Source organism: Crotalus tigris, unplaced genomic scaffold, assembly GCF_016545835.1.
Source record: "Crotalus tigris isolate CLP2741 ecotype Arizona unplaced genomic scaffold, ASM1654583v1 scf7180000018202.2534663867:1097284, whole genome shotgun sequence".
In the NCBI taxonomy this organism is placed as follows: domain Eukaryota; kingdom Metazoa; phylum Chordata; class Lepidosauria; order Squamata; family Viperidae; genus Crotalus; species Crotalus tigris.
The window spans coordinates 430,072-453,504 of NW_024096880.1; the positions used below are offsets into that span (position 1 = coordinate 430,072).

The 23,433-nt window shown below is 37.1% G+C and overlaps 1 protein-coding gene across 1 annotated transcript in view; it reads right to left on the reverse strand.

The window, feature by feature from the left end:
- LMCD1 (LIM and cysteine rich domains 1) overlaps positions 1 to 22,743 on the reverse strand; it is a 75,744-nt gene extending 53,001 nt beyond the window's left edge. The window contains exon 1 of the mRNA XM_039348916.1: positions 22,518 to 22,743. Within this exon, the coding sequence (XP_039204850.1) occupies positions 22,518 to 22,544 (27 nt within the window). The 5' untranslated portion in view covers positions 22,545 to 22,743. The remainder of the gene's footprint in view (positions 1 to 22,517) is intronic.
- Between the last annotated feature and the right edge of the window lie 690 nt (positions 22,744 to 23,433).

The window sequence follows — 23,433 nt, forward strand, 5'->3', positions numbered from 1 at the left end:
ACAGTTCTAGTAGGCAAAGCAAGCTACTATCTGGTTACCACAGTAATTCTGGCCATTCCTGCTCACTGCTAGCACAAGAAAACCAAAGCTCAGATAGCTGCCAAATGTCCTCCAGTGTGACAAAGTCATAACAACGCAAGAATCTCTGCAAATACTGTGGTCTTCTAAGAGCAAATACATGGCAGGATGCCCTTTCCAACTACAATGTGTGAATTCATGATAAGGGAGAAAAGCAGTTTTTAAAAACAGAGCTGGGATAATTTTCCAGTAACTGGATTTAAATGGATATTTCGAAAAAAGGATCCTGGGCACTAATCAGAAAACAGAAAGTTAATACAGGATAGGTTTCAACTTGCTGGTAGCAATTCATTTCTTTTTTTTTTTTTTTTTTTATTGAAATTTTTCAAAAGTTTTACAAATAAAAATCCACCCCCCCCTCCCCCCACCCCACCCCCCCCCCGACTTCCCAGAACTGAATATAGGATTATTTAACAAATATTTTAAAAATAACATTTGCAATTTATAAAATAATTAATAATAATAATAAAAATCACAGTAATAATATATATAATAATAATATACATAACATAAACCTTAAAATGAATAATATATACTAAAAAAGAAAAAAAAAATAAAAATAAAAAGAGAAGAGAGAGAGAGAAAGAAGAAAGAAGAAAGTAGACGAAGAATAAAGCATATATATATATAAAAAAAAAATATATGAATAATAATACATAAAAAATGTATATATATAAAAAAAGAAAAAGAAGAAAGAAAGAAAGAAAAAACAATCATTACAAATTATAAAAAGGCTAAATAATATTTTTCCATATCCAAATTATATTGTATAAAATTTATCCATTTTTCCCATACCGCAAAAAATTTTTCTTGAGATTGCTCCTTTAAGAAAGCCGAAATCTTTGCCATTTCTGCCAAATACGAAACTTTATGAAACCATTCTTGTAAAGTAGGCAAAGATTCCTTCTTCCAATATTGTCCTATTAACAACCTAGCGGCTGTAATCAAATTTAACATCAATATAACCTCCTTAGCATCACAGTCAATAACAATACCTAGTAAAAATAATTGCGGAGTAAATTTTACCCTCCTTTTAAAAATTCTTTGAATATTCCACCATATCTTAATCCAAAAAGCTTTTATATGCTTACACGTCCACCAAATATGGTAATAAGTAGCATCCAAATATCCACATCTCCAGCATTTCGGCTGTAGATTAGGGTACATAATGGACATTTTCTTTGGGTCAAGGTGCCATCTATAAAACATCTTATAAAAATTCTCTCTTAAATTTTGCGCTTGTGTGAATTTAACATTTCTTATCCAAATAAGTTCCCAAGTATCCATTGAAATCGTTTCACCAATATTCTGTGCCCATTTAATCATACAATCTTTAACTAGTTCAAGTTCTGAATCTAATTCCACTAAAACCCCATAAACTCTCTTAATATGGGTTGGCCTTTGATCTCTTACTTGTTTTAAAAAAATTTCATCTTCTCTAAGCCAGCCCATTTTACAATCCATCTTCCATCTATCCACTATTTGTCTATATTGGAACCATGAATAAGTTAAGTTTTCATGTGTTAACTCTTCCAAAGATTTTAACTGCCAGTCTTGGCCATCCCATCTTAATAACTGTACGTAAGAGACCTTGTCCATATTTACCCCTTTCCTTATACCTTCTATGGCATGCCGAGGTATAGCCCATAATGGTATTTTGAAGTCACTTTTATAATACTTTCTCCACACTCTTAGCAAAGAGTTTCTTATAATATGAGACTTAAAAACCCAATCCACTTTTTTATTAAATATTAAATAGGCATGCCATCCAAAAAATAGGTCCCAGCCTTCCAAATGAAGTATTTCTGTATTTGTTAAATTCACCCAGTCGCTAATCAATGTCAATACTACAGCATCATAATACAATTTCATATTTGGTACCTTGAGTCCACCTCTCTCACGAAAATCTTGCATTATTTTAAGTTTCACCCTTGGTTTTTTCCCTGCCCAAACAAATTTATTAATACCTTTTTGCCATTCATCTAAATTACGTTCGTTCTTTAAGATAGGTAACATTTGAAACAAAAAAATAAACTTTGGCAGGACATTCATTTTAATAACTGCAATTCTGCCCATAAGGGATAACTGTAAATTATTCCAGTTTTTTAAATCCTTCTGTACCTCCATCCACAGCTTTTCATAATTATTTTTATACAATTTTACATTAGAAGCAGATAATGTAACCCCCAAATATTTTACCTTATCAACAATTTCAAAGTCTGTTAAGTTAACTAGAGCCTGTTTATCACCATTAGTCATGTTTTTAGCTAATATTTTGGTCTTATTATTATTAATTTTAAAGCCAGAAACACGTCCATATTGTTGAATCAATTGTAATAATTTCACCACCGAAGAAACAGGTTGAGACAAAGTAACAACCAAGTCATCTGCAAAGGCTCTTAATTTATATTCTTTTTTATTAATTTCTATTCCTTTTATTTCTTGAGACTCCCGAATTTTAATCAACAAAATTTCCAGTGTTAAAACAAACAATAACGGAGACAACGGGCATCCCTGTCTTGTTCCTTTTTCTATTACAAAAGCCTCTGACAAACCCCCATTTACAATAATTTGAGCAGTCTGTTTTTGATATATATTGGATAATACTTGTAATATATTTTGTCCAAAATTCATCTCCTTGATTAAACACAGCATAAACTGCCAATTCACTTGATCAAAGGCTTTTTCAGCATCCAAAAATATCAGGCCTGCAGAGACTTGGTTATTCTTTTCTAAATACTCTAATAAATTAATAATTTGTCTAACGTTATTCTTCATATACCTTCCAGTTATAAAACCCGATTGATCCCTATGTATAAACTGCTGCAAGATCCCCATAAGCCTGTTAGCTAAAATTTTTGCAAAAATTTTGTAATCCACATTTAAAAGAGATATAGGCCTATAATTTTTAGGCAAAGTAAGATCTTGACTATCTTTTGGAATCAATGATATAAATGCATTACGCCAGGATGGAGGGATCTCTAACCCCTGTAATAAATTATTAAACAGTTCACACAACGGTTGAGTCATCTCTTCTACTAAAGCTTTATAATAAATAGATGTCAACCCATCCGTACCCGGCGCTTTGCCCAATTTCAATTGTTTAATAGCTGTAACAATTTCTTCCTTAGTAATTAAACCGTTAATCTTTTTTTCCTGATCTTCTGTTAATTTAGGAAAGTTAACTTTGCCTAAATAATTATTTATATCTGTAATTTGAATATTAGTACCCTTATATAATTTTTGATAGTATTCTAAAAAAGATTTCTTAATCAATTCTTTCTGATAAACCAATTTACCATTATAATTTATTTTATCTATATTCCTCTGTTTCTGTTTTTTTCTTAACTGATAAGCCAACCATCTCCCTGGTTTATTAGCATTACAAAATGTATTTTGTTTCATAAATAGCAAATTAGTTGCAGCTTGATCAGCCATCAGCATGTTAAATTGTGTTTTTAACAATTTTAAAGCTCCTTTAACCTTTTCATCTAAGGGATTTGAAATTAAAAGTTTCTCTTTTAATTTAATCTCCTCTTCCAAGTCTTTCCGTTTCTGAGTCTGTTTCTGTCTATGCAAATTATTCATTTTTATCAAAATACCACGCATAAAAGCTTTACTTGCATCCCAGACCATTGACATTGATGTTCCCTTGTTCATATTTAAAGTAAAATATTCCTTTAAACATTCCTTTAATTTATGAACATTTTTTTCTTGTTTAAATAAATTCTCATTCACCCTCCAGGATCTCCTATCTTCCTTCTCTACAAACAGTTCCATCCAAACTGGACTATGATCGGACAATGTCCTAGGAAAAATTTTTACATTCTTCACCCTGTTGTATAAATCTGTTGTGATCAAAAAGAAATCAATTCTTGAGAAAGATTGGTGTCTATCTGAGAAAAACGTAAAATCCTTTTCTTCTTGATTACGTTCACGCCAATAGTCTCTCAATTCCCAATCTTCTTTCATATCAAAAAAGGCTTTAGGTAATTTAGCCTGTTTAAAAAAGGTAGAAGAGCCTTTTTTGTCCATTTGTATATCTAAGACACCATTCCAGTCTCCCATTAAAATCACAGATCTATAGTCCAACAAAGTTATTTTCTGATGTAGTAACCTATAAAATTGCTCCTGTTGCTGGTTTGGTGCATACAACCCCACAATAAGAATTTTCTTGCCATATAAACCAAGTTCAAGCATAACATATCTTCCGTAAGGATCTGATTCTAACAAGGTAGCGGATAGATTCTGTTTAACATAGATTACCACACCCCCTTTCTTCCCAGGGGCGGGAGATACAAAATGAGATCCCAAGCGAGGATTATTTAAATATTTTTGATCTTTAGCTGTAATATGAGTTTCTTGCAAGCAAATAATATCATTGTTATGTTGTTTCAAATAGTGGTAAATTTTTTTTCTCTTTTGAGGAATGTTTAATCCATTAACATTCCAGGACAGGAGCTTTGCCATCTCCCTTGGCCTTCAGCCTGGAGAAGATCCGCTCAAATTCTGCTGCTGATGAATATGTAGCAGAGCTTTTGGGTCTTGCTCCTCCCACCGGCACTGAAGCAATTTGCTGAGTAGATTCTTCAATTTCTTTTTCTTTTTCTTTTTTCTGTTGTTCTTTTTCTTTACGTTTATGTGCTGCACGGGTCATTCTCTGTTCTTTAACCTCTGGTTGAGACATCCATACCACCTGTCCAGCAGTCATCATCCCTGTACCTTCAGATTTCTGTTCCATCTCTTTGTCACTCAAGACTTTATGCATCATGGGCAAAGGAGAGCCTGCTCCCAGGACCGTTTTATAAAATTCCTTAGCTTTAGCAACTGTATTAAGTCTATAACGTGTCCCCGCATGGCTCAAAACAATGCCCATCGGAATCTCCCATCTAAATGGCATTTGTCTTGCTTTAAGTTCATTTACTAAAAAAGCAAAATCTTTTCTGCTTCTTAAAATTTTAGGTGGAATTTCCTTTAAAATAATAATATCTTGGGCAGCAATCTGAAATCTTTTATTATAAAAAGTTTGTAGAATCTGATTTCGCAAAGACTTCTTAGCAAAATATATCACCACATCTCTAGGCAAATTCCTCTGTTTTGCAATCCAAGAATTAACTCTATAAATTCTTTCCACATCCCCACGTAACTCTTCTTTATCAATATTCAAAATAACAGCCAAGTCATTAATCACCATTTCCATCAAATCTTGAGTTTTATCTTCTTTCAGACCCCTTATTCTCAAAGCATATTCCATCTGTCTATACTGGAACATAAGAATATCATCTTGTGAAGTCTCCACTTTTTTCTCCATATCTTGAAATTTATAATCCAAAAGTTCAACTGTTTCTTCAATTTCCTCTACTCTGGAGTCCAGCTTCACAACCACTGAGGCCATTCCAGATAGAGCTAGAAGTATATCATCCCTCAAAATAGCATTATTCTGTTCTAAAAGCTCCTTCATCTCTTTCTTCATTTCCTCCTTAGTTTCAGATTTATTCTGGTCCAAAAGTTGTTTCATTTCCTCCCTAAACTGTGAGACAGCACTTACCATTATTTCTTTAATGTCTTGTGCTGATGTGCCAGATGGGGGAGGTGAAGGTGGAGTGGATTTAGGTTGCTGCACTGAGGGTATTATTTTAAGTTGTTGTTGCACAGTAGAAGTAGCAGGAGAAGAAGTTACTTTAGAAGCTGCAGTAGCTGGTTGTCGTTTTGAAGCCATTTTAATTTATCTTCCTTTCTTCTTAAAAATACCGATAAAAATAAATAATCCCAAAAAAAATTAAAAATAAGATAAAATAAAATAAAATAAGATCAATCTAAAAGTCCCCAAGAATAAAAAAGTAAAAAAAGTAAAAAAAAAGCAGTATTAAACAACAATTCAGCCGATCCGTCTTTTAAAGGAAAAAAAACTTTCAAAACGCCATTTTACTTTCACTCTCACTTTTCCGCCCGAAAAAAAAGAGAAAGCTCAAAAAAATAAAAAAAAATCAGCAGATACTAAATAAACTAAATAAACTAAAAAAAAATAAAATAAAGCTAAACTATAAATAAAATCCTTTAAACAGTTCTGTCCGGTTTAAGATTACTCACGGTTTCTTTAAGTACGGAGATGGTAGCGGCGTCTCGCTTTGTTTCCGAAGAAACAAAGACAGCTGAGAGGCGGAGAAGGCAATGAACTCCGAGGGAACCCTCTTTCTACCCCCCTAAAAATAAAAATCCAGGGAGAGTTAAGAGGTTCTACCTCTATTCATGCGATCTCTACCCCTTCCCTTCGCCCGGGAAGGGGATTGCGAGCCGCGGGCCAGCTGGTAAACGCTGTGCTCCGCGGATCTGACACCTTCTCAGGAGGATGGCTACAAAGTAGCCGCCATCTCCACCGCTTTAACCACCGGAAGTCCGGTAGCAATTCATTTCTTAAGTTATATGTGCCGTTTTGAAAAACTTACCAGTTTTTCTGTGAATGCTTCTATGCATGCAGCAATTGGTTTTGCTTTTCTTAATACACTTTAGTGAGGCAGGCTCTGTTATTTTTGGGAATTCTAATTGTACAGAGTGAATGCTTTCTTTTTCTTGGTTGATAGTTGTAATTGCATTAGCTTCTATTAGGAAATTCTACACTAATAACTTCTTTTGTTGCTGTATGTAGTATTTCAGGCCAGGGGACACATTTGGAATTTTGAAAACATGATCTGGCTTGTGATACAAGATAGTAAAAGAGTCGGCTTGCTCACAACATCTCTTTTACCTCCCCAAGGTGATTTTATTTCTGACTTCCCCCCCCTTGAAGGCATATTGCACCAGGTTCTGGTTGTAATGATTACTTAACAATGCTTCATTTATTAAGAGTAATGTATAACTAATATATTCCATAAAATGATAGTTTTTAAAAGTCTGGCTGTGAAGGCTTTTTCTCACAAGTTCAACTTATGTACCAGACTTTGGAGAAGGATATTATTATTTGTAGTTCTGTCTTCAACAAATTGCTTTGCCTTGAATTTTGAAGAATTCACCTGCATATAATGAAAAATTCAGCTACTAAATACATCTTTTAATAAGAAGTGTAGTTTTACTGTTATATTAGTTCAATATAGCATTCCGCCAACATGGTTTCCAGATGTATTAGATCTGTAATTTCCAGAACTTCAAGTGAACATATTGCCTGGAAATTCTATGAGTTGAACTTCAAAACAGCTGGAAAGCATCAGGCCATTTTTAGTACAATGGTTCATGAAAGCCCTATACATCCAGACTGAAATCTAAGTTTTCTATTCCACAGTATTTGAGGTGACTACCTGGTACCCAAATAAAGCATAGCTAGTTTTATCATTTCAAGTGATAAGCAAATCCAAACATTTAATAGCTGGCCTTTTAACTTAGGGTTAAAAACTTAGCACAACCCACTTTTTTGAAAAGGCGGAAAGAAAAGCTCTATTTAATGCATTTTTCAGTAAATGCTGCTTTCATCTGGCAACTGGAAGGAAGGCTTACTGGCAAGAAACCAATTTTTCCAAGTTTGTGGTCCTATAGTATAAAGCAGGGGTGTCAAACTCAATTTCATTGAGGGCCACATCAGCACTGTGGTTGCCCTCAGGGGGGGCGGGGGTGTGTGGCCAGGGTGGGTGCGGCCTACTGGGTGGGCATGGATGGAGTGGGTGTGGCCTACTGGGTGGGCATGGCCAGCTCTACATCGTTCACGTCAAGGGTGCCTGTGGGGGCCTGGGCAGGAGTGGGACAGATCTGAGGGTCTCTGGCAGAAGGGGGTGGCCAGGAGGAGGGGGTAAGGGGAGGGTGAAAGGGCAGCAGGACAGGACTTCCCTCAGACCCTCCCTCTCCTTCTTTCCTTCCTTCCTAAGTACAGAGTGGTGGGAAAATATTTGAGATAAGGGAGGGAGAAAAACAGGCAAGAAATGCAGCTGGGGAGGTGTCACCCTTTGTGAGGAATGAAGAAATGCACCATCACATGGAAGTGGCCAGCACATGGCCCTCACCTACTTCACATGTCTGGTTCTGAGGGAGGGGATGCTATGAGCAGCATGAGAGTGAACGTTACCTGCACAATGCCGCCCAGCCCCCAACATGCAGGAGCTGGTTCCTCACTGTTTCCAGATGGCTTTGTGGAGCTAAGACTGAATGCATTTCAGCATAGATGGCCACCACAAAATTGTACATTGGCTCCCAGCCAGCCTGGGTCAGGGCCAAGACAGAGGGGACCATTCCCTCACTGTTTCCAGGATGGCTTCGCGGCCCACATGAAACCACTTCACTTCATCCGACCCCTGGGCCTTGTGTTTGACATGTCTGGTATAAAGCAACAACATATTATATAACTATATGCTGATCACAAATATGTATTTTAAACTGTATATATTTTATTAAAAATGAAAGTAAAAAAAGATAAAGGAGTCTCTGTGGATTTTACACCACTAGTCATTGCTGACTGTACTATACTAAAATACTATTTTTGAGACTCTAGAAAGAGTGCGGAGAAGAGTAACAAAGATGATTAGGGGATTGGAGGCTAAAAGATATAAAGAATTCTTGCTGGAATTGGGTATGCCTAGTTTAATGAAGAGATGGATGAGGGATGACATGATCGCAGTGTTCCAAAATCTCAGGGGTTGCCACAAAGAAGAGGGAGACCCAAATTATTCTCCAAAGCACCTAAAGGCAGGACAAGAAGCAATGGATGGAAACTAATCAAGGACAGAAGCAACCAAGAACTAAGGAGAAACTTACTAACAGTGAGAACAATTAGTCAGTGGAACAACTTGCCTCCAGAATTTGTGAATGCTCCAACACTGGACATTTTTTAGGAAGAGAGTGGACAACCATAGTGTTTCCTGCCTGAGCAGGGGTTGGACTAGAGCAGTGGTTCTTAACCTGTGGGTCGGGATCCCATTTGGGGTCGAATGACCATTTCACGGGGGTCGCCAAACCACGCTGTCCGCCATTTTTTCCCTTTTCCCTAGCTGTCCTACTCCCTCTTATTGGTGGCCACACCCACTTGGGGGTCACCACAACATGGGGAACTGTATTATGGGGTCACGGCATTAGAAAGGTTGAGAACCACTGGACTAGAGGACTTCCAAGATCCCTTCCAATTCTGTCATTCTATTCTGACATAGAATAGAATAGAGCTGGAAGGTACCTTGAGGGTCTTCTAGTCCAGCCCCCTATACCATCTCAGACAAGTGACTGTCCAGGCTCTTCTTCAAAACCTCCAGTGATGGAGTGCCCATGATTTCTGAAGGCAAGCTGTTCCACTGGTTAATTGTCCTCACTGTTAGGAAGTCTCTCCTTAATTCTAGGCTGCTTCTGTCTTTGATCAGTTTCCAACCATCGTTTCTTGTCCTGCCCTCTGGTGATTTGGAGAATAATTTGACCCCCTCTGGTTTGTGGCAGCCCCTCAGATACTAGAATACTGCTATCCAGTATCTGAGGGGCTGCCACAAAGAGGGGGTCAAATTATTCTATTCTACTATATACTATATGACTACATTTTTATTGATAAATTTTATGCATTACACTGCCATTTAGCAGCTATGTTGTACTTTAGCAATTTAACGTTAGAATTACAGTTTGTTCAGCTGTACACTTTAAGGAAAAAAGGCAACATTTTACTTTTTTTAAATCCAGTTTTGAAACCAATTATCTTGAGTTTTTCTTAAGAAGGAAAAAAAACATACTTCCCCTGAAGAAACCAACAAATGTTGAATTCTGTTTTAAGGCTCTTTATTTGATTTTTAAATCAGATCAATCTAGTATTAAGAATCCTATTCTATCCATTTGTTTTGTTTTACTTATATTGTTTCTGCTTAAATATCAATAATGTTTAAGCTTAAAAATAAGGACCCTGAAAATGAGGACCTTGAAAATGGTCTTAATGAATTCCAGATTCTGCATGCACAGGTTTCCCCAAACACCTATGTGGCACTGCTAAGCAAAATTTTGAACTGCTAATTGGCTCATTAACTAGCTGCAATCAAAGTTGCATATAAACAAATTTATTGCACTAGAATTCTTTTCTGAAATGCTTTTATCAGAGTAAGAACATGTAGATTTTACATTCTAAGAAAAATAACATATATGTGTATTTTATGTTCCCACAGTCTCTGGGAAACCCAGACTATTTGTGTATTTCAGAAACAAAAGTGAACAGAACAAAAAATGAGAAAACAAACTGACAAAACAAGAAGTAAGAAATTCACCTAAAGCTGGTAGGATAGGAAAGCTTTTCAGTCTCATAATATTTTCAAGTCTACGGACACAGGAAGGTACGAATAGAGAAGACAATGCTGTTCTTTTTCACCATTAAGAAAGATCAGATCTTGTATTGCAATGATATTTTTCTTTCATAATATAGTTAGAGAAAAAAGCAGATCATATTAATTGCCCTATTATTCTGAATGCATAGGCCATGCACATTGTTCAAAGAAAAATCTTCATCACGGTCCAGTCCAAGCCGGGAATAAACAAAATGGAGACTGCTTTAGAAAGAAGGTTGTAGTTTATTGAAGAGCAGAGCCAGACAGAAATGTGGCTCTGGGAAAGCTGACCACATGTTGCTGGGAGTGGTGGGATTTTATACTTCGTTGGGCTTTTGTGTTTGGAATTGTTCCTATGGCATGAACTTTGACCTGAGGTTCAGTATGCCCTCCTGGTATTCTAATGGTGGTGGATTAATCCTATTATGTCCTAAAGGTCATTTCCTGCTTCCCTGAGGCTGTGGCTGATGGCTATGTCCTGTGTTGGATTTTTGGGGTGAGGGGTTTTTAGTTCTAGGAATCTTTGTCTTTCGAATCCCATCAGCTCTAAACTTCCTGGTGCCAGTCTTTCTGAAAGGATTATTAGATCTGCATTCTACAGAGCTGGTTTCTGCTTGGGGCAGAGAGACTTGGGTAGTGGTGGTTTCTGCCTTTAAGTTCCTTTGGGGAAATACAATATTTTACCTTTTTAATATTTCCCCAAAATATTTCCTTCTCTGGGAGGGTGCTGTCTTACCACAACATAAACATAAACACTACCTTTATTCTTGCCCAGAAATAATAGATAAGAATATTACAATATGATACCATTATCTCCCTCTTTGCTTCACACATCAGTATTCTTCCCTTCCCCCAAATTTTGGTTTCAAAACAAACCAAAGTGAGAGAGGATGGTCAGCAAATCACCCTGTATATTCTCTACATAATCTTTGACATTAAGTAGGAGGGATGTTTAAGTTCCTCCCTCCCCCCCACACACAAATCATTACCTGCACATTTGAACAGGGAGCAGGTTGTCTTTCATTTGTTGAGTCTAGAGTAACAGGAAATTGAAAGGAAGCAAATGGGCAGGGATTGCAAATAATAAAAGCAAACAGAAAGTGGACCTCTAAGATGGATAAAATGGTGGTTTAAAAATTCTAGCCTTCCTTTTTATGTTGCCTTTCATTTGAAGTAGATGATTATTTGCATAGCAAGTCTCTAGTCAATGGAAATTTTACATATGAATGGAAAATCAGAATCCCTGATCATGAAGAGTCTCCTGGGACAGAGAAAGAAGAAACAGCTTGGTTCTCTAAAGATTTCTTTCCTGATTTCCAGCCAATTTACATTTGAGGAAGCAGCCATTTCCTAGCCAAATTAATCATACCTACCTGGGATAAGAAGCATGAACTACATTAGGCTTTACTGTAGAGTAAGTATATATTAGTGCACACTTGCTGAATACAACCTCTCTCTGTGTGTATACACATATCTTTGCCTATGTAAGAGAGTACTTTTATGTAAAACAGAATGGTTGTATCTACCCATGGGTTGTATGTACCCATATGGAGAGATCAAATGCTTTTATAAAAGGATGTCTTAACTTCAAGGCAGTTTATTTTAATCAGTGGTTACAAACTGTTAATTATTTTATTACCTTCCAAGCCAACAGAATCTTGGAAAGAAATAATATAGACTTTGTCAATTAGTCTGGATGTAACTCTTTGAAAACTGAACAGAACAAAATTTATTACAGGAGTGAAGAAACATTGACTTGAAAATTGGGCCAGATGTGCCTGGAGTCTGCAGATGTTTAAAAAAATCCCAATGCATTCCTATGTAGAGTACCTTATTTCTTTGGTCCTGTGGATTTTTTTTTAATATGATCCCTGGTCTGTACATTTATCTATAATATAAATATGCATAAATGCACATGATTCTATCTTCCATACAATTTAGTGGCAGTAGACAACCCCTAGATGAGAAAAAAAGGGAAGTTGACAGCATAAGGGATTTTTCTGTTTATGATTTTATTTGATCTTGTTCTTTTGGAGAGGAGAAGTGGTCTCAAAATTTAAAGTTTACTTCTTTTTAATAGCAGGTACTAAAAGAGTCAATCTCAGATTTTTTATCAGAGATTGGATGTTCATAATTAAAACTAAGCAAAACAAATGATTGCCTTAAGCAGAAGTCAACCAGTATGGAGATTTTCCCTTCCCCAAATGTATACAAAGGCTGGGAATTGCTTTACTTCACTGAATGCTCAAATTAGGAATACCAGGTTATTTTAAATTTTCTCACTGATCTGGGTGTTTTTGAAGTAGTGAAGCGGTAATCCCACAAGCACTAAGGAAATCAAAGCGACAAATGCTTCCTATAACAACACTTCAAGTCTTCTAAAACTGAGGGACAGGAGAACAAAATGCTGCAAAATATCTTGGAATTATTTAGCACAACTGACTTGAGCATTACTACAAGAATAAACTAAGAAATATTTTTCCAAACTTAAAAAAAAAAATCCTTAGAAATGTGCTAAACCTGAAAACTGCTCAACCATACAAGCATTGAAATAAAACATATCTTCTTGGCCTTCTGCACATCTCTAACACCTACCCAAACACTATGTGCCTGTAGAGGTTTAAGGCACATATGGCCAAATATTATTATTTTTGCTTCCATTTGTAGTTCGGTCTTCTCTTACTGGGTTAGTTAAATTTAAACATTGCTATGTTATTTGATAAAGGGGCTGTTACACGTGGACTTCAAATTGTGCTTTATTTGTTTTACTCCAGGGTAAAGAAAAGAGTCCACAAGAGGGAAAAAGGCAATTAGTACCTTGTGGGGGACAAAGGAAATCCCAAATGTCTTTGAAATAATGCAGTTCCATCTACTAATCTGGAATTGGGCATCATGTTTATACAAGACACCTAACCCCAACTTTATTCCTGAAGATAGCTATGACCATAACTGTTGGTGCTCAGTCTATGTGAGAACTATTATGTTTGATGAACATTTACCTGACAGGACTATCACCTTCCTCAATTTAAGAACCTTCCCTCCCAAGAAGAGTAAGCAAAAAAAAAAAAAAAAAGTTCAAGCACTAAGACTAGAATGGGATGGTGCTGGCAGTGATGGAGGAAGCAGACAGAATTTAAAACTCTCTTGAAGGCTAAAGAGATCTATGTTGTTCTTCTTCCTTCTCATAATCCAGATCTTAGATATGAAATTTCTGTCAACTGTCTCTATTGAAACGTTAGGTGTCACATTGACTTTGGAACGCCTCATATCTATGTGTCTCATTCATTGTGGTGAAGTCCACATTATTTTACTCTGTCTCCTGTCATACTTATTTATAGTGCTTAATGTTCTTCAGATCTCTAAAAAAAGGTAAAAACACTCTCAAATTAATCTTGACTCCTGCAATTGAGGAGTCAAAAAATCATGCAATATTCTTAGCAGTATTAATGAAATGATTTGCACTGTCTTCATCCAGAATGTGTATTTGACTTTCTCCAGCATGATTGGATGGAGAACCCACGGATGGGTTGTCTTAATCTATCTGCTCCAATTAGACTAAGTCTGAAATTTAGTACCGCCACCTCTGTGCCAACTGCACCCCAGTTTTAGACTTAGTCTCTTTGCTCTAAGACGTGTTTTTTCTTCGCTCCTGGAGCAGAAGACTGTGTATTTTCCCTTTTTCTTATTCTGTTAGCCTAGCTCTAACTACTCATTTTTCATTATTTAATTGATTTCATTAATTAATTTCATAATATAAAGAAGATTTCCAGCGATTGGAATCATCCTCACCTGACTGCCCGGCCGGGGTGACAGGCTGGGCATCCATAGACCCTTTTTTTCCTCTCCTCTTCTGAGAGCTTCCTTGAATTGCTGCTAACAGAGCCAAGCTCTAGTCTGACTTTTACAACTGACTGCAGCTCCGGAAGCTCTGAAACTTCACCAAGGACTGAAGGCCTTATCGGGCCTAGGCCAGTCTCAGTGCCTCCCAGCTGACCATCCAAACACCCTCCGCTGCGTTAGGAGCCCAGGCGATTCTCTGGAACGAGGGCTCATCGCAGCTTTCCAATGTAGCCAACAACCTCAGCTAATAAGCACATATGAGACAAAACACCCAATTTTGACGATTAGACTAATCACTCCAGAGAGCTTTATTCTATGGCATTTGCAGCAAAGCCAACTTTTATTACATTTGATTCACACAGAAAATTTCACCACTAAAGTTGGCATGTCCCTCAGTACCTGCTTTAGCACACTATATAGCTGGAAGCTGCCATTGATAGCATTCCTCTGTAGCTATTCCTGCAGTAACAATTTAAGAAGCTCCAATCTCTTTTGTTACTGAATAACAGAACAACAGTGTTGGAAGGAACCTTGGAAATCTTCTAGTCCAACCCCCTGCTCAAGCAAGAGACCCTAAACCATACCAGACACATAGAATCAGTATCTACTGATTCACACCAATTCTGTTTTAAGATGCAAACAGGGTACAAGCAGGGTATAGTTGCAAACTATTTTATATTCCTAGGGAAGCAAATTGATAGTGGTGCAATAATCAGCATTAGAACGAAGTAAAAGGATTGAGAGGGAAGATGAGCATCTGATTTGTCCATTCCAGGACATACATATTAATGTTCCTGTGCTGGAATAGGCCAACCTTTCCACCACTAAATTCACCCATAAAGTTATGCTGACGTGAGGAACAGCCATGTAATTAGCCTATTTCAAAAGCTAGCTGCATAGAGATCACACCACATTATCCTTGAAAGTATTACAATTTGTAAGCTCATAAACTGAGTTCAAAATTCTGTTTGCACAACAGGCTAATCCAGGTTACCTACTCCTGGTTCACTGAATTATCCTAATTGCATGGTTCTATACAACACATTGAGTCACAAACTGGCCATTTTAGCCCACTGTGTTATATAAACCTAGCCACAGCCTGAATTTATGAGTCCAAGATGGAACACAAGACCAGCTGTGGAACTGATTTTATGGCATAATCATTTGAAGTCTGACTATTAGGATAGTGGCTTTAGAACTCCCTATGACAAGTGTATTGAGCCAACTCTCACCATGCTCCTCATTCCATTATGGTGGAGTCCAGGTTATTTTAACTCAACACTACGAGTACTCCCATTACTGTTTTCTAGCCATTTGATGTTTAGGATGCCTCTCATTTTATTTGGATAAAGAAGGTTGTACACTCCTATTACATTTACATTCTAGACAGTATTTTATGGCATCATCACCATCTCTTTGGAAGCAAAATTCCAACTTAGCTTCCACTTTGGTTACATTAGTTCTATTTTCCACACTGATGACCTTGTATTGTCCCCCCTCTAAATATCAGATATATAAGATGCCCACTTTCCAAAACAGTACTAGACAAATGTAAAAAGTTCTATCAATTGAAGAAATATGAAATTATGTTGTTAAAACCAAGGACTTAAACTCTTCCTGTATAGTTGCTATATAAATATGCCATCTAAGTTACATCTTCTCCAAATATCAACACTTTTTATATTCTATGTAAATTTGCTAAGTTACATAATGTCCAAACATCAATGCTTGACTTACAACCAGTTGCATATGACCATTTGAAGTTATGACAGACTGAAAAAAATAGTTACAGCTTGTCCTTGAAGTTACAACTACCATACCGCACCCATGGTCATGTGACTGCTTTTTGGACACTTGACAACTAGATTACATTTATGACTCAAGATCATGTGATCATGTTTTATGACTATTTTGCTGCTTGCTGGCAAAACCCCCCATTGGATAAGCTGGATTTGGACTTATGACTATGTGATTAACTTAATGACTATTGTAAAAATGGCTGTAGAATAGAATCCAGGCATATGGTGATTTAGTGTACAATCACAATGATTTATAACCAAAATTCCAGGTGTAGTTATGAAATCATAAGTATATATAAAAGGGCAGGTTCCAAGGACAAAAAGGCTTTGAGGGAGAATGAAAGAGAAACTAAGGCTTCCTTGGAAGGAGAGAAGAAGAAGAAATGGAACAGGGGACCCACATTTTGAATCCTTGAACTCAGAACCCTGTTTTTGTTTCCCTTTCTTGTTCAGCCACTTTCAACACATGAAGCGACTTCTTTGTTGTGGGTGCTGGAAGAAAAGTATTACAAACATTGTTTTCTTATCCAGACCAATGACTTTTACGATGCCTGAGTGGACTCCTTTTAATTCGAGGCCAGAACTCCTTCTCACAGCTCCACAGCCAATCAGATGAGTGGATCTAACTTTTTCAGCCGATGACAAGCAAATCATCCCCTCAAGTTATTAGGCTTGCTTTAACCTTCTGAGCAGGTGGCAGGGTCATGTATGTTCCAGATGGGGAACACATTTACTGCATCTGCCTTCTAGAGTTATTTTGTCAGTGAGATAGGTAGCATATAACTTTAATAAATAAAATCTGTCTCACATGGTGTCTGAATATGGAGGTTGAAACTCCTACATCCCTATTTCACCTTTCACAGCATGGCTGATAAATGTGCTGAAACAGCCAACTTCATTCATTAAGACCAAGGGGAAGTGGGTGGACGGGAAGCCGGAAACATTAGATCTTTGGCTCAAAAAATAAATTACTATCTGGGTGGAACAGATGAAGTCATTGCCTTAATCAAATATTTTATCTAATTTTTTTAAAAATGAAACCATGGTAACATTTTTGGGGTTTCCTCCAGAAGAAAAGAGAAAAGAAAAGAAGTAAAGGTAGGAACTGGAGGAACTAGCATGAGTAAACCTAGTTTGGCTAAGGATGATCTATGATTTGGGGAAATCATTAAAATACTTGGCCAGAATTATGTCCATAAGTGTAGCTATGCTTAGACAATTGTGCCAAAAATAAAAAAGGTCCTGTAGTCACCGAAGGTTTTACAGACCTAGCAATACACAGTTCAGTAAAATTATCAGGTGCAATCCTAGCACTTATTATTTCACTAAGGAAAATACAATTTATGTATCTTGAAAAAATTGCTAAATATACATGTATATATTAAATAGCCATTTTTTCTTTTGTTTTATAAATAAATTTCCTAACAACTTTCAATGGGAGGGAAAAGTGATCAGATTTTGTAGGGAAAACACTCCAAATGGTTCACTTTTGCTTTCTACAACAAGCCTAAACCTAAGAAAATATGTAACTGGGTATAAAGTTTCTGATTTGATAATGTCCTCGTTCAAGATGATTATATTGGGTTTTTGTTTGTTTGTTTGTTTGTTTGTCTTCCATTGTTTAATCCTTTTTAGATATTTAAGTATGTAAAACATTTGGTGTTGGTTTCAATTGGAGTGGTGTATAAGGCTTGTAAAATAAATAAAAGATACAATAAATGTGAAACCGCACTGAGAAAACGCAGAACTCAATCCAAACAGTACAGAATAAGGCTTTCTATTATGAAATCAAAACATGTTTTTTGAAGACCTTTAAAGGTAGATCAAGATAATGACCCCATTTTCCTTTTCTCTAGCCTATGAATTAATCATGTTTATATGAAAAGGCTTAAACCAAACCATTAAAATACTTTGTTTTTAATACAGCGTTTTGTCTTTCTCAAATTTCTTTCACGTGTTGATGGGGAAAAATGTAAGAAACCAATTTGGTGCCTAGTTCTTTTTACTCAAAGCTGTAAATTACTACTTAAAATCACTTCATGAGTTTATTCCTTTTAATACAGAGGGGGTAGTTTGGACATCAGTCTTCTCATCCTCTTATAGTTTCTTTTTCCTGTCTCTTTTCAGCTATTCTGGACATTATGGCAGCTGTTTTTATTACAGGAGCTTCTTTCCACTTAGCAACTTCCAGCAGGCTATGAAGTCAATATTTATTACTATGTAAATTCCCAGGGAATTTGGATAGCTCTGTTCATATGATTCTCTGACTTGAACCCTTACCTCTACTGTTGCCTTCATTGGTGAACAGCTCCTTTCCTAGAGGAGTGTTTTTTTTCTCAGCCTGAGGACAAAAGAGCATATCCTATAGTCCCTGGGTCAAAAAGTCATTTCACTTCCTCCCCATTAATTGTCACATATTATACTAGACCAGGGGTAGGCAACCTTGGCTCTTTTATGACTCGTGGACTTCAACTCCCAGAATTCTGAGCCAGCCATGCTGGCTCAGGAATTCTGGGAGTTGAAGTCCACGAGTCATAAAAGAGCCAAGGTTGCCTACTCCTGTACTAGACTCTCTTCCACACTGATCGTTTCAGGAGGACCACTGAAAAGTGACTATGGGAGTTGCAGATTTCACCAGGTGGTTTTCTTTTCCATATTGCATCAGGAGTTATCCCCTGCTGAAATCTAGATTTTGCTGTCCCTGGTAGGGATCTTCTTTTCTGAGCTAGAATACCCTTTTTGGTTTCACTAGAATTTTCTGCCCCCTCCATTTGTACCTGCTTAGCTTTCCCAGCAGTAAATCATCCTCAGCAATTGTAAGGAAATTACTGGAAACTACTTCTGTATCTGTTTTGGGGTAATGTTTTTGCATTCAAAAGTATACTGGACCTGGCAGTATTTGTGTAAACTATTCTTCTACAGCCTTCTCCTGGGTGCCTTTACCTGGCTTCAGCCATTTTTTCCATAGGTCCGAGAGTTAAACCCATTCAATCTTCTTCCTAAGAGTGTAGATATAATCTTGAAAAAAATGTTGATTTAATATTTTATTATTTCATAAACTCTTATTTTCTCCACCCCTTACACTTACGGATAACAAATGCAAAGCGGCTGATGCATATTGTCATCCTTCAAACAGGGAGTTACTCTGGCTATGCTCATATATTTTAGCCAGTTACAGTTGAAATCACTCTTTTGATTATTATAAATAATGCCTCTAAATTTGTGGACTTCTGGGAAGAAATGGCAGACTGAAGACAGTTCTACAAAGAGAAGAGCCAATGATTGCAGAATAAAGAGCAGACAAGTAGGCTGGCTCTCTGATAACCCTTCTCAGGACAAGGAGAGAACTTGAGATTGCCCACAAATGTTCCATCCAGCTGCTTGTGAGGAAATTGCAAAATAATGGTGTCTAATGGATTATCTTAGAACTTTTTTTTAATAAACAGAGAAATGATTAAAACTTTTGATTTTAGAAAGTTATAAATTGATGAATAGTCAAAATAAATTTCAAATAAGATTTGGGAATTAATCATTCCTGCGGAGAAAATGCATTTTTTAAAAAAAGAAAAAGATTTTAACAATTAGTTCATTAGAAAGAACAAAAGATTACAATTAAAGAGAACAGTTGCATTCACAATTACAGAATGAAGTAAAATACTTTAATATTGGACATATTAAAGGATGTTTTTGATCAATGGATCCAGGAATTAATTTTAGAAATGTCTGCCTTTATATGTAACCTCTGTCTAAAAGATGTTATGGAAGAGAAGCAAATTCTGACAAGAAAGAGACTGAGTTGAAAGGAGTTTGCTACATGAATGACAAGGAAAAAGGTGTTATATAGGACATAAAAAAGAAAACTGGCTGATGTTTTAATAATTAAAAGACACAATTTAAATAACAAATCAAAAGAGTAGCCTGGACAATTTTCCTATATGGCATTTATAAATGCAGCTTGCTAAAGTTTAAAAAATGGAAAGAAATCAAGTTCTACAATATTATTTGAAGTGACTAAAATTTAAGATTGTTAACAGAAAAAGGAAGGAACACAAAGTTGGTTTATTTGATCAAGTTTAAAATAGATATGTTATTTCTGGTAACTCTTAATGGATTTTTGTTGACATCACTGATGGTGAAATGATGCTTTAGGGATTTGTTTATTCATAAGAGATATGGTAAGAAGACATCATTTATTCTATTTTAAGAAAAGGTGATAGTTACTAAAATTTAAACTGGTTTATATTTGTATAAAGTGTATGAAAGATACTGCATTCTTATTTTTTTTCTTTCTGTTCTATTTCTCCACTTTCCTCTTTTTCTTTTGTTCTGCACCTTTTATTCTTCCTTCCTCTTGCATCAGTTTGTGGTAATTATATTTAACAAGAATATTGTAAATAACGCCTGTACATACTTTTCACTATTTTAGGCACCTTTTTCTGTATTTTTCCCAACTAAAGTGATGAAATGCTACTTCTTCTGGTAGACTGAGTTCCTTTTTTTCCTGCACACATTCCTATTCTTAATACTAACACCATTTGCAAGAACTCTGTTGAGTTGGCACAAACCACAGAGACGAAGTGTATTGCATTTGCTCTGTTTTATTATATCAGAAGGAGTCTTGGATTTAGCAAGGAAACTTGTTTCTTCTCTTGTATTGTCTAGTTCTATCTTTATTCACATCTATCACTATAAGCCTAAGCCTAACTCTACATTTTTATTTACTTTACCTTCACAAGTTTGTATTCTGGACTTCCGTTACTGCCTTTGAGTGCAAGCTCTATACTTTTGGACTGAAATCTGGGGAAAATTATTTGCAATGGCTTGCAAAGTTGGGACTCCTCTGAGTACCAAATTCACTCTACTTATTTTTTTTTTTTCTCCATTGGAGAAAAGTTGGAAGGCTTCTCCCCAGTCATTTTGCTTTGGGACTAAATTTTTAGAAAGCACACTTATGTGGAAGTAAATTCCTCTTTTGCAGTGACTTTTTAAACTCCTGGTAGAAAAGCGTTCAGCTGGATTGACTTTTACAGTCTGCTTGAGAGATTCAAAAGTTACAGTTCATTCTCATTTTGGTATATTGAGTGCCAGCTTTGCATGCTCAAACATCTTCTGGAGAGCAGGCTAGACAAACCAGCCTATTGTCTATTTTGGGCTGTTGGCTAAAACTTCCCTTGTTTGATCATTACATTGCCATTGCTCACCACCCACCCTTTTATTTCTCTCACCACATACCCTGTTCAACTGCTGGATTTGACCCCATACCAGTCATTCCACTGTTCCAATTCTACCTCCTCATTCAACTTCTTCCTTTCACCACCCATCACTTCACTTTCTCCCATTCCCACACTTTTTTCTGTCCCTCTCCGACAGCTTTATATTGGGTGTGGCTACAAAAAGTGAATTGTGGGGGTCAAGGCCCTCTTACTCCCGATACCGAATAGTGAATAGAATAGAATAACATTGTCACTTTAAATGTACACTAATCAGCATACCTTAACATGAAATGTCATTGCATACAGCTCTCAAAGGGTCACCGCCTCCAATATACACTACATAAATATGACAAAAAATTTGCATATATCCACATATATTCTATGACACAGAGAAACAACAGAGTCTACACATCAACTGGGTTAAATGAACAGTTTCTCAGGAAAAGGAAGTAGGAAGCACAGCAATGGAGATGTATATCCTTTCATATGTTTCAAAATGATCCTGTGTAAAACTTAAATCCTGTGTTTGCATTTCCTGGAAATTAAGCCATAATTAGCATAGTAAGATCAAAGGTTTGAGGTTTACTTAAAGGGCAAACAGGACAGCAGCCCATTCCTGCAGAATTTCCCTACAGATTATTGCATAAAGGGAAAGTAAAGTGAATATATGGGTATACATAATTGTGCCATATGTTTAATTCATGGCTTCCTATTCCCCATATAAGTAATAAAGGAAAACAGACTATAAAATGTTGAAATAATCCAAAGTCCTTGTTAGCATGATACAGTTTGTAACCCTCCTTGCACTCACTCTGGGAGTCCAGGAACCAGGTCAAAATCCTAGGACTTCATAGTTAAGAGACTAGCAAGTTCCATCTACTCATGGGCTACATTATGAGTTACAACATTAACAAACTTAGGCAGCTGCTTTAAAGACATAACTCGAAGAAAAGACTGGCAGTGTACACACCAGCTGCCACGGTTACCTACGTTGAATTACCTAGATAAAATCTAGGCATTAGTCTACCTACAAGATTATCCAAACCGCCACAACGGAAAGGACTCTTTAGACCTCTCACGTCAGATAACAGCAGTAGCTCCCAGGAAAGGTCCAGCTGCGCCGTTTTACAGATGCCGGCTCAAAAAGAATGCCCATTGAGCGCAATGAGGTTTTCCTGCACTTGAACAGGTACTCCTATATTAAAAAAGGCAGCTTCCCTGGTCGAGACGTGCTTTAAAACTTTGAGGGAGAACGAAAGAAAAACTAAGGCTCCCCCTGCAGAGGGGGGGGGGGAAGAGAAGAAATGGGGCAAGGTACCTACTTTTTGAATCCCTGAACTCAGGTCCATGTTTCCGCTTCCCTTCCTTCCTTCCTCCCTCCAGCCGAATCCAACCGCCGCCAGCAAAAGCACCTCGCTGCAGCGATTAACTGGGAGAAACGCGAAGCGACTTCTCTGTTGGCGGGTGTCAGGAGGACTCAGGACTCAGCAAGTACCACGAATTCCACTTTCTGATCCGGAGCGCTAATCTCCTCGCCGCCTGAGCGAAGTCCCTTTATAATTGGAGTCCACAACTCCTTCTTACAGCGCCGCAGCCAATCGGGCGAGCGGCTCTAACTTTTTCAGCCAATAAGAAGCGAATCACTCGCCTCAGGTCCTTAGGCTTGCTATGAGCAAAGGGCGGGGTGGTGCTGCGTTCCAGCTGGGGAAGGCGTCTGTCACATCTGTTTCACGTGGTGTCTGAACACGGAGGCCGAAAGTCCCGCATCCCTATTTCGCCTTTCCCAGGGAGGCCGGGAGACATTGTGCTGAAGCAGCCACGTTCATTCATTCAGAGCAAAGGGATGGGGGCGGAGGGGAGCTGACGGTATTATTAGCTCTTTAAATCCAAAAATAAATTCCTATCTCGACGGAACTGATGAAGTCATTGCATTAATCAAACGTTTTATCTAATCCAAAAATATTTTCAAGCCATGGTAACATATTTTTTTTTTGTAAACAAAATGCAAAAGGAAAAGAAAACACTAGAAGTGGGAATTGGAGGAACCAGCTTGGGGAAAGCTTGTTTGGGTAAGGATGATCTATGATTTGGGGAAATCATTACTTGGTCAGGAATTATGCCATAAGTGGAGCTATGCTTTGACTGTTGCAGCAAAAATAGAAAGGGGCCCTTTGGCCCTTCAAGGATTAAGAGATATTGTGGTACGAGGTACAGATTATACATCCCATTTCATCCCGT